The 15,374-nt window shown below is 42.9% G+C and overlaps 1 protein-coding gene across 3 annotated transcripts in view; it reads left to right on the forward strand.

Moving 5' to 3' along the window:
• The window catches only part of LDB3 (LIM domain binding 3), a 109,743-nt gene extending 97,397 nt beyond the window's left edge, over positions 1–12,346 (forward strand). For all 3 annotated transcript variants that reach the window (XM_027846344.1, XM_027846345.1, XM_027846346.1), the window contains 5 exons: positions 1–371; positions 1,860–2,040; positions 2,526–2,646; positions 5,416–5,531; positions 11,913–12,346. The exon at positions 1–371 is cut by the window's left edge and continues 176 nt beyond it. In XM_027846344.1, coding sequence (XP_027702145.1) covers positions 1–371; positions 1,860–2,040; positions 2,526–2,646; positions 5,416–5,531; positions 11,913–12,002 — 879 coding nt within the window. In that variant the 3' untranslated portion in view covers positions 12,003–12,346. The remainder of the gene's footprint in view (positions 372–1,859; positions 2,041–2,525; positions 2,647–5,415; positions 5,532–11,912) is intronic.
• Positions 12,347–15,374: the final 3,028 nt, after the last annotated feature.

Here is a 15,374-nt window from a genome sequence, read left to right on the forward strand (position 1 = left end):
TACACCCCGTCCCCAGCCCCAGCCTACACCCCGTCCCCAGCCCCAGCTTACACCCCGTCCCCAGCTCCTTCCTATAACCCTTCCCCATACAGCCCAGCCCCATCAGCAACCTACAGCTCCGGCCCAGCGGAGCCAGCTAGCCGCCCACCGTGGGTGACTGATGACAACTTCTCTCAAAAGTTCGCCCCTGGGAAGACCACCACCTCGATCAGCAAGCAGATCCTTCCTCGGGGTGCTCCAGTCCCATCACCAGGCTATACTCCTTCTGGCACCCAGGTACCCACATTAGCCCGAGGTACCATCCAGAGGGCTGAGCGCTTTCCAGCCAGCAACCGGACTCCTCATTGCGGACACTGTAACAGCGTCATCCGGTACAGTCATGGGCCCTGGGGGTGGGAGAAGTGGGAAAAGGGCCCCGGCTCACAGAGGGACCCGAGAGGCCACATGAGGAGGGCCCTCTCCTCTTCCCCTACAAGTTCTTCTTCCCTGCTTTGCTGGTAGCACCCTCTTTCCTTTGTCTCTCTATATCGTAGCATCTGGAGTTGGAGGGGACCTTAGAAACCATTTTGTCTAACCCCCTCACTTCCAGGTGAACAAACTGTCAGAGAAGTGAAGAGCTTCAGACAAGGTCACATTGCTAGTCAGGGGCCCAGCCAGGACTCATACGCAGGTCTCCAGCCACTTTGCCACGTTGGCCTGAAAACTCCGTCACTAAGGAGAAGCTCTGTGGTCATCGTGGGCATCAAACCTCACTCGCAGGCGTTCAGCCAACACAGATACTTGTTCATTCTGAGCCTTGGGTGCTCCCAAGGCAAGTGGCCTTGCCGCAGTGCTCTTAGGGAGCTGCTCATTTCTTGGTCAAAGGTGCCCATGGTAACACCTATCCCTTTGAGGCTCCGGAGCTCAAAGGAATCTCAGGGATCTTTCAGTACAACCTATACCTGACCTCTACAATGAGGGGTCATCAGCCTTTGCTCAATGACCCCTATTGATGAGGAAGGCACCACCTCCCAAAGGGAAGGAAGCAAACATTTATTAAGCACCTACTGTGTGCCAAGCACTGTGCTAAGTGCTTTATAAATATTATCTCATTTGAGGCGCTCCTCTCCCATTTTGGACTGTTTTAATTATTAAAAACTTTCCCCTTACTTTGAAAGGAAATTTGCCTCTCGACAACTTCTTCCTGTCATTTGGAGTTAAGCCCTGCTGTGCTGTGCCTTGAAGGCAATTATCACATGGCTCCTAAGTCTTCACTTCTGCCCGCTAAATGTCCCTAGTTCCTCTGACTATGCCTCATATGGCACGGTCCTGATACCCCTCACCATCCTCAGTCTTCCTCTGAACACTCTCCAGTTGAACAGTCTGCAGCCCTTAGCATAGGGCCTAGCACATAGTTGGTGCTTAATAAATGTTTCCTGAGTGACTGATTTTCTAAAATGTGGTGCCCAGAACTGAACACAAGACTCCAGGTGAAGACTGACCAGAGTTGAATATGAAGGGAGGAAGGGGGAGGGAGCGCGACTCTCTTTCCCTGGTCCTGGCTGTTCTTCTCTAAAATTGTCTAAAATTGCACTTACTTTATTGACTTACTTTATTGACCATGATCCCACATATTGAGCTTGCTTTCTACTGAACCCCTAGATCTTTCTTTTCCACAGGGAAACTATTGTCTCCTCCTGACTCCTGCCTCCTGCAGTTGGGAGGCTGAATCTTTGAACCCTGGTGTAGAGTTATCCATTTATCACAAAGCTTTATCAAATCATCTTTGATTTGGCTCATTGTTCTAGCCTGTCAAACTCCAGCGATGTTTGTCTTTGTCGTCATAGGAACTCCTTTCATCCTGTCTCCTCTCTCCCTAGGGGTCCCTTCCTGGTTGCTATGGGTCGCTCCTGGCACCCAGAAGAGTTCAACTGTGCCTACTGTAAGACCTCTCTAGCCGACGTGTGCTTCGTGGAGGAGCAGAATAATGTGTACTGTGAGCGCTGCTATGAGCAGTTCTTTGCCCCTCTGTGCTCCAAGTGCAACACCAAGATCATGGGGGTAAGTCACAAAGTCAACTTTGCATCTGGCTCTTATTCTGGGGGATTTCTAGGACCCATTCATGACTCTCTACTCCTGCTCCAACCCACCACTTTTCTGCATCTGGAAAAGCAGCTGTACCATTTCCCCATTTCGGGAAGTTCAGTCCAGGGCTCTGGACCTGATGACCCCTCTCCTTTTACCCAGCAATCCAAACACGTTTTCTTCTGTTAGGCGAGAAAGAAAGAAAAAAAATCACTCCATTTCCCAGGAATGAAGCCCTCCTAGAAGAGAAGGCTGTTGAGGCCCCAGGGCCATAGTTTCTCTGAATCAGCTTGGTGCAGGACCTTTCTATTCCAGGGAGACAAATTGCATTAGGTTTAGGGCATGCTGTGTTTAACTGCTCCTAGCAAGCCCCCATCTCTGTTCTCCCAGAGGTGGAGCTGAGGTCAGCCAGATGATGCCCTCTTTTCCTTCTCTGTTTTCCTTTTATTTTCTTTTCCCAGGAAGTGATGCATGCTCTGAGGCAGACTTGGCACACCACTTGCTTTGTCTGTGCAGCCTGTAGGAAGCCTTTTGGCAATAGTCTCTTCCACATGGAGGATGGGGAGCCCTACTGTGAGAAAGGTACGGGGCCTTCTGGGGAGATGTTCAGATCTGCCAGCACAGTGCTCAAAAGACAGAGCATCATAGCTCAGGAGAGATTTCTGAGTGAAGTTGTACAAGTTACAGTAAGTGTAGCCACGCTGGGCTTTGAAGCCAAGTACACTAACTCCAAACCCAGAACGCTTTTCACTAAACATTTCACCAAATGGCCCTCCATTCCAGGAAGCAGGCAACAGGCTCCTTCAAACTTTTCTCCCTCGCTAGAGGATAGCTCCACTGTCCTTTCCGTTCCTCAGATTCACATACTTAACCCTTCCCTCTCCTTCACTCTCTGGCCCCTATCAACGTCCAAACCTTGCTGATTTTCCTCCCAGAACATCTTTCTCATCAGTTTGCTTCTCCCCACCCATACATCCTCTGGTCTAGTTAATCCGATATCACCCCCTTCCCCGTACTATCTCAATAATTTCCTGATTGATATCCCTGCTCCTAGCCTCTCCCTTTCGAGTCGACCATCTACATAACTGTTAGCTGGCATTCCTAAAACACAGATCTGACCAAATGACCTCACACCCACTCACAAATCCTCACTGGCTCCCCACTGCCTCTTGGTTAACATAAAAAGTCCTCTGCCTCAAACTTAAAGTTCTCCTCAATATGGTTGTCTTCTACTTTCCAGTTTTATTTCATATCATTATGCACTTGTCAATCCAGTCAACCATACTAACCTATCAACTATTCCTCTTACACAAAATCCCGTTGATTGTCTCCAGGTTGTTCTGAAATGAATCCCCTCCTCTGCCTCATAGAATCCTTAGCATCTTCCAATGTCAGATCAATTGTTAGCTACCCCTTACATTGGTATTTCACATATGAACAGAGCTTTATTACTGATAATTGACTGTAAACATTATAGTTTTCAGGGCTTTATGACTCTGGACAAGTCATGTTACCTCTTTGGTTCTGAGCTCTCTTTTCTGTGAAACTCTGTGCTTTGGGGCAGGATTGGGGGAAGGGTAGAATAGAAGGTTGGACCAGCTGGAATCAGAGATTCCCTTCCAGCTATAAATTTATGATTATATAATAGCCTTTCAGACTGATATCAGTTTTTTAATCACAATATTTAGGCACAGCTGTTCAACTAACCACACATTCACCTAACCCCTACATTGTTGGCCAATCCAGGTCTCTAATGTCATGCCACAAAGCATCCACATAACTGTGTCCTATTCAAAATGTAATCGATTTCTGACCGACTCCACCATCTTCCCAGAATGCCCATCTATGACTTGAATGAAGTCATAAAAAGTACACTTATCCAATGAGCAGATAACATGAAGCCAAGAAGGAGAACTAATATGTCAGATAGCAGAACCCAAAAGATCTCAACAGAATGGAGTGATGGGCTGTAACTACAGGAGAAATTTAATAGGGATGAATTGAAAGTCTGCTACTTTGGTCAAAAAATTCAATTGTACAAACACAAGAAGGGACAAGTCTGGTTTAACATCAGTTGATATGAAAAAAAAAATGGGATTTCAGTGGATTGCAAACTCCAGAGGAGCATCTCTGGGATGTGTGCACATTTTCAAAGGAACAATGAGAACTGGGAAAATGTCAAGAAGAAGGCAATCTGGATGTTGAAGGACCTGGGAGATAAGTCATCAGGAAAGGAACTGGGGATGTTTGGCCTGAAAAAGAGAAGACTTGGGGTGGGGAGAGAAAAGGGAGATGGGACATAAGATCCATCTGCAAGTATTTGAAGGATTACTGTGTGGAAGTAAGAGAAGACATTCCACACAGATCCAAAGGATGGAATTAGGGCCACTGGAAAGAAATTACAGAGACATACTTCAGCTCACGACCTCAATCCTGCTATTTATTTTTTACCTTCCATTCTTGGACAGTTTTAATCCCTTTGGAAATTTTTAGGGAGAAAGAATATAAAATGTATGTTTTTCACTCATTATAACCCCATAACTCTGAATGCCCTGAATCTTCTCAATGAGCACATACATTCTTATCCAGATAGAGAAACTGTATTTGTTTGGGGAAGATAAGAGAGGTAACAGAAGGGAAGAGGGATATCAGTATTGAATGGCATTTAATGACAATATCATGCCAAATTTCAAACTAAGATGTACTTACAGAAGTTCAAAGCCCATGTCTAGGCCAAAGTAACTCAACGGTTAAAAAAATGTTATTCAACAGATTTCTTGTCCGTGTGACAGCGGACATCTAGCAAAATTGGCTCATGGGTTATGAGCTGGAAGGGACCTTGGAGTTCATCTAGTTCAATTCTTCTCTTCATTTTACAAACGAGGAAACAAAGTCCAGAAATTAATAACTTATCCAAGGTCACAAGGTATTAAAGAGGAGAATCAGGATTAGAACTCAGGTGCTCTAACTCCAAACACAACACTCCCTTAACACTACATGATACTACCTTCCTAAGACTGTGGTTTTCAGGGAATTGGGACATTGTCTTAGCTTCTTGTAGACTTCGGTTGGGATGCCTCCTCACTCCCAACACACCCTTAAGGTCATAGATACAGAGTTAGAAGGGACTTTAGAGGTCATCTGAGCTGACCTCTTTATTTAACAGATGGATGAAGAAGCTCAGTCCCCTAGAGGTTGAGTGACTTGCTTATGGTCACACAAAAAGGAAGTGGCACAGCTAGGGTTTGAACTGCTTCTAAATCCATCTTCTTTTCATAACTCCATCCGCCATCTTTCCTGGATCCTTCTCAGAGTGTTGGGGTCTCAGTGTGTATGTTTGTTTCTTTTCAGATTACATCAATTTGTTCAGCACTAAGTGTCATGGCTGTGACTTCCCCGTGGAAGCTGGAGACAAGTTCATCGAGGCCCTGGGCCACACTTGGCACGACACTTGCTTCATCTGTGCTGTAGGTTTTCCCTTATGTGACTTGGACTCCGCCAGCATCGCACAGTCCCTCTGAAAGTGGAGGGCATCAAAATTGGGAGGGGATAGCCAGGGAACTGGGGACGGAATAATGGAAGAAAGTCATTGGGTTTTGTTTTTTTTTTTTAAGGCAATTGGGGTTAAGTGACTTGCCCAAGGTCACACAGCTAATATGTGTCAAGTGCTTAGCCTAAGGCCGGATTTGAACTCAGGTCCTCCTGACTTTAGGGCTGGTGCTCTACCTACTGTGCCATCTAGCTGCCCCTCATTGGTTTTATTTACAAAAATTGTTCATTCCTATTTTATTTCCAGTGCAAATCACAAAAACTGAATGAGACTTTGTTGACTAATCCTCACGGTCCTTCACTTGGAAAAGGCAGATTTCTGTTTAGTAGTGTCAGCTCTGTTCTCAATACAGAGCAAGTCAGGAGATGAGCACAGGATTGTCCATTAGCCACCTGCAATTTCTTTCTATTGAACACAGGGAAGAGGAGAGAGCACTGTTCTTGGAGTCAGAAAGGCCTGGGTTCAAATCCCACTTCTGGAATTTATTAGTTGTTCGACCATGGACAAGCGCCTGTGACTCAGTTTCTCATCTGTAAAGAAGAAATAATAGTACTAGTCTTAATCCCCTCTCAGGGTTGCTGTCAAGGTCCAAGAAGCTGATATGCACGTACATTACTTTGCAGACTTCAGAGCACCATGTAAATGGAAGTTGTTGTTAATGGAAATAATAGAAATGGAAATAACACTTCATTCAACCTAACAGAATACTCTCAGAGGACCTGAGATCTTCGAATTCTGATCAGCTCATTAGCTGTATGACCTTGGACAAGTCAACCAATCCCTATGAACCTCAATGTTCTCATTTATAAAGTGAGGGAATACAATTGGATAATCTCCGATGTCTTCTCTGCCTGTGAGAATTATGAATAGCTAGGGAGGAGCAGGAGACAGAGACTGGAACTAGAATCAGGAAGACCTGAGTTCAAGTCCAGCCACAGGTACTTATTAGTTGTGTGACTTTAGACGAGTCACTTAACCGTTATCTGCCTCAGTTTCCACAACTGTAAAAAGGGGATCACCGTAGCACCAACTTCACAGGATGCTTGTGAGAATCAAATGAGATACTACAGTGCTGAATATACAGTAGTTGCCTAATAAATGTTTATTCTTTTCCCTACCCTCCCTTCCCCCATTTAAACTTGAGGCTGGAATTTTCCTGTGGCAAGCTCAGGGGAAGGAACTAGAAATGAGAGTATTTTTGAGCTGAATGAAATGCCACTTGAATCATTTTAGCTAGAACTTTGTTACAAGAAGCTTGCTAACATACAGTTGATTCGATAAGAAGTGGGAAATTCTCCTGGCTGCTGCATCATGCCTCCAATATGAAGTTGCTTACATTTGAAAGCACTGTCAGGGGTGGAGAACCTGCAGCCTTGAGGCCTCGTGCTGGTTCCCTACTCCTGCTTAGGGGTGGGGCTACTAGAATGAGTGTGGTAGAATAGGCTAACTTTGGACCCAGAGCCTGCTAAGGCCCTACTAGCCATGTGACTATGGGAAAGCCACTGAACCTTACTGAGCCTCTGTCTTCTCATCAATAAAATGGGCATAATAATTTTGCAATGCCATCCTTCAGGGTTATTATGAAGAAGAAGAAACAACCAATGCTTCTAATGTTTACACATTAAAGGGCCTATGAAGGATAGGTTGTTATTCTTATTACTATTGACTTTTTCCTCAGAGGCCCTGAGCGTTTAACTCCCAACCAAGTTCTCCAGTGTATAAACAGGATATTTATAAAGTCCTTTCCAGTTTCTAAGTAGGCTAATTTTCCACCTGTACACAATTCAAGCAAGCTTGATAGTGTAAAGGAAGGCCTTACCTGTCAATTCAACTGTGCCAGGTACAGTGCTAAGTACTTTACAATTATCATCTCATTTGTTTCTCACAACAATCCTGGGAGGCAGGAGTTATTATGATCCCCATTTCACAGATGAGGAAATTGAGGCAAACCGGTTGAAGTAACTTGCTCAGGGTCACATAGCTAATAAGTGTCTGAGGCCTGATTAGAACTCAGGAAGATGAGTCTCTCTGACTCTAAGCCCTGCACTCTATCCACCGCACCACCTGGCAGCCCCTAAACCTGCCCCAGCTGCCGCTTAATGAGACAGTCATTTGCCCATCACCAGAAGGAGACAGAGGTTGGATGAGGGGACTCCTGCATCAGATGGGAGTTTGCACCGAGCTGTGACCACAGGATCATAGATAGGGCTGAAAGGGGCCTTGGAGGTCCTCCAGGCCAAGAAGAGACGTTACAGAGGAGGAGAATGAGGCCCAAAGAAACTTCCCCAAGGTCACAAGGTAAATGACAGAGTTTGGATTCGAACTCAGGACCTGTTACTCCAAATTCAGCACTCAAACATGTTTACTCGTCTCACTTGTATGAATTCCAGAGGATTTAATGGCATTTCCTCCGTGAGATGGGCCCCTTTAGCACTCAGTCACACGTATAGTTGGCCTAAGGCAGGAAGAGAAGCTTTATACACACCCCATTTAACTTCCATTATAGCTGTAAACAGACTGTAAAAATGGACATCTTCTAGGTCATTAGCTCATGTGTTCATCAAGTATTTGTAAGCTGCCTACCAAATGTCAGATACTGTGCTAGACACTGGAGCCATAAAGATTTTGCATTCTATTGAAGGGAAATATCAGCATAGATAAGCCCATCCAATGGATTTCCAGAATTATGAGGGGGAGGAAAGAGAGATGTCACTGGATCTGATTCTTACAGGAACTACAGATTCTGAGCCGTAACACTAAGGAGGAAAGGCATCCCAGGCACCTGAGGCAGTCTGTACAAAGGCGTGGGGGTGGGAAGGCAGGGAAAAGAATGATGAATGATGAATTTCATAGAATCATCGATCTAGAGGGGGCAGGTGCTCAGATGCCAACTAACTCAGCCCCCTCATTTTACAGAGAAGGAAACCTGGTCCTAGGAAATTTCAGTGACTTCCTCAAGGCCACACAGGTATTTGCCTAAGTCAGCTTCCCATTGGAGAGCAGAGGACCTGGGTTAGAATCTTAGCTTTGCCACTTATTTCCTGTATGGCCTGGAGCAAGGCATTTTACCTCACGGTGCCTCAGTTTCCTTATCTATAAAATAAGGGAGCTGGACTAGGAAATCTTGAAAGTCCTTCCCATCTCTAAATCTACGATCTTACGGGATGGAATCTGGGGAAGGAGTGACCCGTTTTGGAAGTCCCTGAACCTTCTCAGTCACAGAAGTGAGAGGTCAAGCCTGTGAATCTTCAAGATTTCCCATGTGTCCTTTAAAGTTGACTTCAGCAGTTCCATTGGACGCCTGGTTTCTTGAGCAATATGGCTGGCTCAGCCTGGCATTGTAAGCTTGTTATCTCTCCCCAGATGTTTATGTTTACCTGTTACCATAGCAGCCCAGAGCAGAGATGAGATATTAAGTTAGCTAACTCCTTCCTTGGCTGCTGAGACAGCATCACTAACACCAACAGGCTCCTCCTGGTCTTAATGTCCCAGCTGAAGCTAAGCTGCCCCTGGCCTTCCTGAGATTTTTACATTCTGGTCCTTCTCTTATTAAGGAAACTCAGAGATCCTCAAGTCCATTGATCATATCAGTTTCTGGGTAGTGTGGAGGATTCCTTAGAAATTTGATTTTTTAATGGGTTCTGGCTGCCTTTAGCAGCCGTCCCATTAAGAAACAATCCAGGCAGGAGTTCAAACTTTCAAATGTCAGTAAGTTAGTCTTTTGGGGCAACAGAATACACACCCACACACATCCCTGGCCTCAAGTAACTCGAGTCGCACTTGTGTAACAAACTTTACACGTTAGACTAGTATGAAACAATGTAATCATGATAGACTAGGGAGAGATCGACATAGCTCACGAGAGCCGGGAAAGGTAGAGTCTGAGATTCTTGGAGTTAGAAGAGCAGTATGGGGGGAAAGACCTGGGTTTAGATTCCAGCTCTGTTGCTTACTAGCTATGTGACCTTGAGTCAGTTGCTTCCATTCGTTCAATAAACATTCATTAAGCACCTACTATGTTCTGAGCACAGTGGTAAGCCCTGGGGATACAAAAAGAGGAAAGAGACAGACCCTGCTCTGGAGGAGCTTACAATCTAATAGGGGAGACACCATGCAAACAAATACATACAAAGCAAGCTATATACGAGATTAATGGAATATAATCAAAGGAGGAAAGATATTGGAATTGAGAGGGGTTCTGGAAGGCTTCCTGGACAAAGAGAGATTTTAGTTGGGACTTGCAGGAAACCAGGGAGGTCAGTAGGTCAGAGCAAGAGAAACAGCTTTCTAAGCATGGAAGACAGCCAGAGAAAATGTGATCAGATCAACAAGCATTTCTTAAGCATCTACACTATTCCTGCCAAGCACTAGGGATAAATTATATTCTTTGTATGTCATATATAGAGATATGAATATAAAAGCATTCATGCACATGTGAAATCGTACAAACATGTAATCATGTATATGCACACACATACTACATATAGACACATATTTATGTATATACACACAGGCTTTTTAAAAAATCAGAATTGTGATTTCATTGGTAGAACTCTCTCTACCAATACAAGTTGGAAATTTCTCTACAACTTCAGTCTTAGTTCTTGAGAACACAGAGAGGTAAAGTGATTTGCCTAGAATCACACAGCCAGGATGGGTTAGAGATGGGATTTGAACCCAAGACTATTTGACTCCAAGGTTGGCCTTCTATCCACTGAACCACTTTGACTCTCAGACAAAGTAAATGCAAGGTGATTTGAGAGAAGAGGGACAAAAGACCCAAACTTTTCCAAAAAACAAAACCAAAAAATACTACGTTTATTAGTGCTTGACATACATTAATTCATTTGATACTCATAAAATTCTCATAAGGAAAGCAGTGAAATATTATTACAGATGAGACAACTGAGGCTCAGGGAGGTTGTATAACTTGCCATTTATATGGCACATGAATATTTCCATGGGTGAATATGTATGTATATATGCAAATATTGTATGTATATGTCTATCTGTTTATATGGCATCTCCCACAGAAAGAACATAAGTTTCTTGAGAGCAGGAACAGTTTCACTTTTGTATTTGCATCCTTACCATATAGCACTGTGCCTAGCACATAGTAGGAGTTTAATAATTGCTTGTTGATTGATTAATTTTCAAAAAACAAAGGTCTACCATATGCAAGGTGCTCAGGTATCCTACCATACAAAGACCAAAAACATAGTTCTTGACTTCAAGTAGTTTCCGTTTTACTGATAGCATAGTGGGAGAGGGTGTAAAGGGGAGACAATGGGAGAGTTGAGGGGGGTGGGCAAGGAAAGAGTATCCCTTTTATCATCTTATCATTTTATTATTTATTTATATGTTTAATATTGTTATTTAACCATTTATCACTTTTATCATCTTATTTTATTATTTATTTATATATTTATTATTATTATTCCATCATTTATCACTTTTATCATTGTCTCAGAAGAGATGATACTGGAGCTGGAGCTTAAAGGAAGATAAGAATTCTGAGAAATGGGGATGAGGAAGGAATCCAGGCCTAAGGAACAGCCTGTACAGGGGCGGGAGATAGGATGTCACGTTCCAGAAATAGCTCATAGGCAAGTTTGTAGAAAGTAAAGAACGTAAAGTGGAGTAATAGGAAACAAACCTGGAAAGGTAGATTGGAGCCAGACCGTGGAAGGCCTGAAATACTCTAGGGTCAAGAGGGAGCCACAGAAGGTTTTTAAATAAGAGAAGGACACAATCGACTTATAATATTTTCTTTTTTTTTTGCTTTTTGGTGAGGCAATGGGGGTTAAGTGACTCGCCCAGGGTCACGCAGCTAGTACGTGTCAAGTGTCTGAGGCCAGATTTGAACTCCGGTCCTCCTGACTCTGAGGCCAGAGCTCTATCTACTGTGCCACCTAGCTGCCCCCAAGACTCATAATATTTTCCTAGGGCATTATCAGACACACAGGCATCCAGCCCCTATTTAGGCATGGTGGGGGAGCCGGCTGGAACCTGCCGATCATGAACAATGACGATCATGAAAGCCGATTGTTAAAAATTCAGCATAGACAAATACTACAAATGAGGGCTTAATTTATTGTTTTGCTGCTTGTCTGGACTTAGGAAAGCAATAGAGAAAATGTGAATGATGCAGATTAAACATAAAAGTGTGTGACGCAGTCCATTTTTCCAGTCGGTTGTTAAACATCCACCGGGACACCACTGCTCCAATTCAATGAATTTCTTCATGATTTTGTTATTTCCGTGACCTGTCTTTCTCACATTTTCACCTTTCTTCCAGGTCTGTCATGTGAATTTGGAGGGACAACCCTTCTACTCCAAGAAAGATAAGCCACTATGCAAGAAACACGCTCATGCCGTCAATATCTAAAAGAAGATCCCAGCCCCTGGCATCAGAGGAAACTCGATGGCCAAGCCTGTTAACTACAAAAAAGGATAAATCACGATGGAAAACTTTTCTTTCTGTAGGGGAGGGAGAGGAGCTAGGAAGCCCCCGAGATCTTTTGAAGTACAATTTTAGTCCTTCTTCTGTACACAAGAACATGTATTTGCCTCATTCTGACCAGAAGCCAACCCAAGTCTCTCCCTCAACGAGCTGGTAATTAATCCAAGACTGGAATGGTACTTCAAAAGCTGAGGACACAATTGTGAGCACTCCAGAGTATGAAACTAAAAGCCACTTTTCCTAAGAAGTACAAATATGCTCTTGAATAAGCTCAGCAAAGTAGCCGTTAGAGTTCTGGCCATTCCTTTGCTGGTATTTAACAAGAGCCCAGAGTCCTTTCGAAGAGTCCTCTAGTCTGTAGCTACAGTTGGCAGAAAGGAAAACAAAAAGTCATATGCCAAAAAAAGTTCCAGTTGTAGCATATTTTTAGGCCTGGAGCTGGTAGTTTGTAAAGTAAGACAGATCCAGGCGTTCCTCACCAAAAAAGGAAGCATTATTCCATTATTAATACAATGGTGCTAACTCTCAAAGCATCATACTAGAGGCCTTTAAATAAAGCAATCCGAAGCATTCTCCACACCATAAAGGGTCACCGAGAATTTCAAAAAAATTGAGTGCCAAAGTCAAAAGAAAGGGATTGTATTCTAGGAGTGCCTGGGACATTGAAAAGGATAACACAAGTAGAGACATTGCTCTACTCAGCACAAAGTTAAGAAAAGTTAGGTTTTTCAGCTCATGTCTTTCAGTCTTAGATGCCCAGTGTCTGTAAAGTACCCATCTCATATGCAAATTGGGATGGAAAAATGGCATGGGTGAACCCCAAATTTGTTCTTTGGTGGAAGAGGTAAGGGGATGGAGAGGACTTTGTGTAGTATTTAAATGTTGTATCTGTTTTGAGAGCTTTCTTGGAATGATGATGTTCCTGGGTCTCCATACCCATGGTTCTTCCAATGGCCACTGATTAAAGTCTTTATCAGAGGCCCTTGTCAGGCCGCGAGAACCAACCTTGATACATCAGTGCTGGGAAGGAGCAAAGATGGAATGTAAAAATAAATAGGGTAGCAGAAGGGACTGCCCAACTCATAGGGTGAGGGGAGCCTTAACTTCTGCCAAATTCATTGAAGATGGAGGGCAAAGGTCATGGACTGGTGGTGTTTCCCAGTTATATCTGGTACCACTGGGATTAGTTCCCCTACATGGGATGCATTCTTTAGCCTATGGTTTTGTCAGCTGATAAGAAGAAAGGATAGGACAATATTGACTGAATCGCTCATCTATCTTGCTGGCTAACATTTTTACAATGTCTTCTGCTTTGAGTTGTGCTAGAAAAAAATTTAAACTTAACCTAGTTAGTCAATATAGCAAGTATTTATTGAGGTTGCCTTTGAGATTGTCCAAATTCCTTAAATTATGTCAGTGATGAACTAATATGCCAAGCAGTCATTTTTAGGCTGTTTCAGTGAGTAGAAGTAAGAAAGGAGTGTGATTTCTGAGTATGATGTTTTTGTTTTTTCATTCCTCCTTCAGCAAGCAATATTATTTTACTCATTGACAAAGTATAGCTCCAGGTTGAATGGCTATTTGTCTCCCTTAAGCATGATCAGGTGGACTTTTTTTTTTTGCATCCTACCGCTAACTCCTGCATCCTTCCTTTTGAGGATTTTTTTCCTTTCCTTTTTGCCCACTTAATATATTATAGGATAATGAAGAAGTTCCACTTCTCCCCTGGAAACTGATACTTGTAAGGGAAAGTGCTTTAAGTAAATGAAAATTGAGGATGCTAACAAATGTCCTAGATTTTAAATTTTATTTCCATGGACCTCCATGAAGCCATCCATTCTCCTCCATATAGGATAAATATAGGGGTAGCTAGGTGGCACAGCACATAGAGCTCTGGCCTTGGAGTCAGGAGGATCTGAGTTCAAATCCAACCTCAGACACTTGACACTAGTTGTGTTACCCTGGGCAAGTCACTTAACCCTGATTGCCTCACCCCCCAAAAAAAACCCAACATATAAAATAAATATATGCACTGAGACTAGAGCCCTGAGTTGGCATATCTTTTTTGTACACTGATGTTAATGCTACTTTTAAGATTAGGGAAAAAGGTTGTCTAGCCATTTTTTTCAGGGGTAGACACCAACAACTATATACAGGCAAGGACAAAGAAATTCCTAAAACATCCAGACTGCACTTTTGAATGGCCAACATATCTGTAAGGCTACCACAGAATGCTAGATTTAGGATTTCCAGCTGGGAAGCACATTTGAGATGATTTAGTCCAGCCCTTGATTTTACAAATAAGGAAACTGAAGCCTAAACTGACAAAGTGACATACCCAAAAGATGTCCACCTATGTAGTAGAGCCACGACGTAAATTCAGATTTCTGAGACGTACAGTAGTAGATTCCAAATTGAAAGGGATTCTAGAGGTCATTGATTTCAATCTCTTTAATAAAGATCATTGAGGATCATGCTTCAATGAGGATTTTCACAAGCTCACATAGGTGGTAAGTGACAGAGTCAGAATTTGAACCCAAGTTTTCAGATTCCAAATCCAGCACTCTTTCCAATGTACCATGCTCCTTCTCTGGACCCTAAATCCAGTGAGCTTTCCATTACACCACACTTAGCCCATTTTCCACCCTTTCACAAATTTCCTAGTGCCCAGTTTCAAGGGGAGAAAACAAGAGAAAACCTATGTTCCTTACAGCTAAAAAATATCAGAGCCCATTTGAAGGTTTTATTTTGGTCCCTTTTTTTGGTGGAAATTGACAAGGAAAGTGAAAAGCCTTAAAAGGAACTTGGGAAAATCAGTTTTGTTATTACTTTTAGGCTGTTGTAGACTGTTTAGATCACACACACACATAATTCTAAAGTTGACAGAAAAAGGAAGTCTCTTAAAGTTTAGTCCTTCAGGGGTCATTAAGTTAGGTACAATATTTTGTTTAAGGTTATCTCTTACTTATGGTTAATTGCATGAATGCCTATAGTACGGAACCACACTTCTGAGTCAACATAAGGCAGTATACTTTGGATTTAAAATCTTTGTCTCCTTAGAGTAGACATCTGTTTAACATTTCTAAACATTAACTTTAGCAACAGAGTGATTTGTGTCTGCAGTGATGTGCTAGAACCTAGCTTTTATAATGTTTTTTTCATCCCAAATGCCTTTGCTTTTGAATTTTTTAAGAAAAAGTTTCTATTTATTAACTCAGAAGTGTAAAGTCGTGCCGTTTATTAGAAATGTGTGCCAATATATTTTGCATGGAGTTCTTGCGCCAACCAATGTGAATT

Source organism: Vombatus ursinus, unplaced genomic scaffold (assembly GCF_900497805.2).
Source record: "Vombatus ursinus unplaced genomic scaffold, bare-nosed wombat genome assembly UNPS02015129.1, whole genome shotgun sequence".
Taxonomy (NCBI): Eukaryota; Metazoa; Chordata; class Mammalia; order Diprotodontia; family Vombatidae; genus Vombatus; species Vombatus ursinus.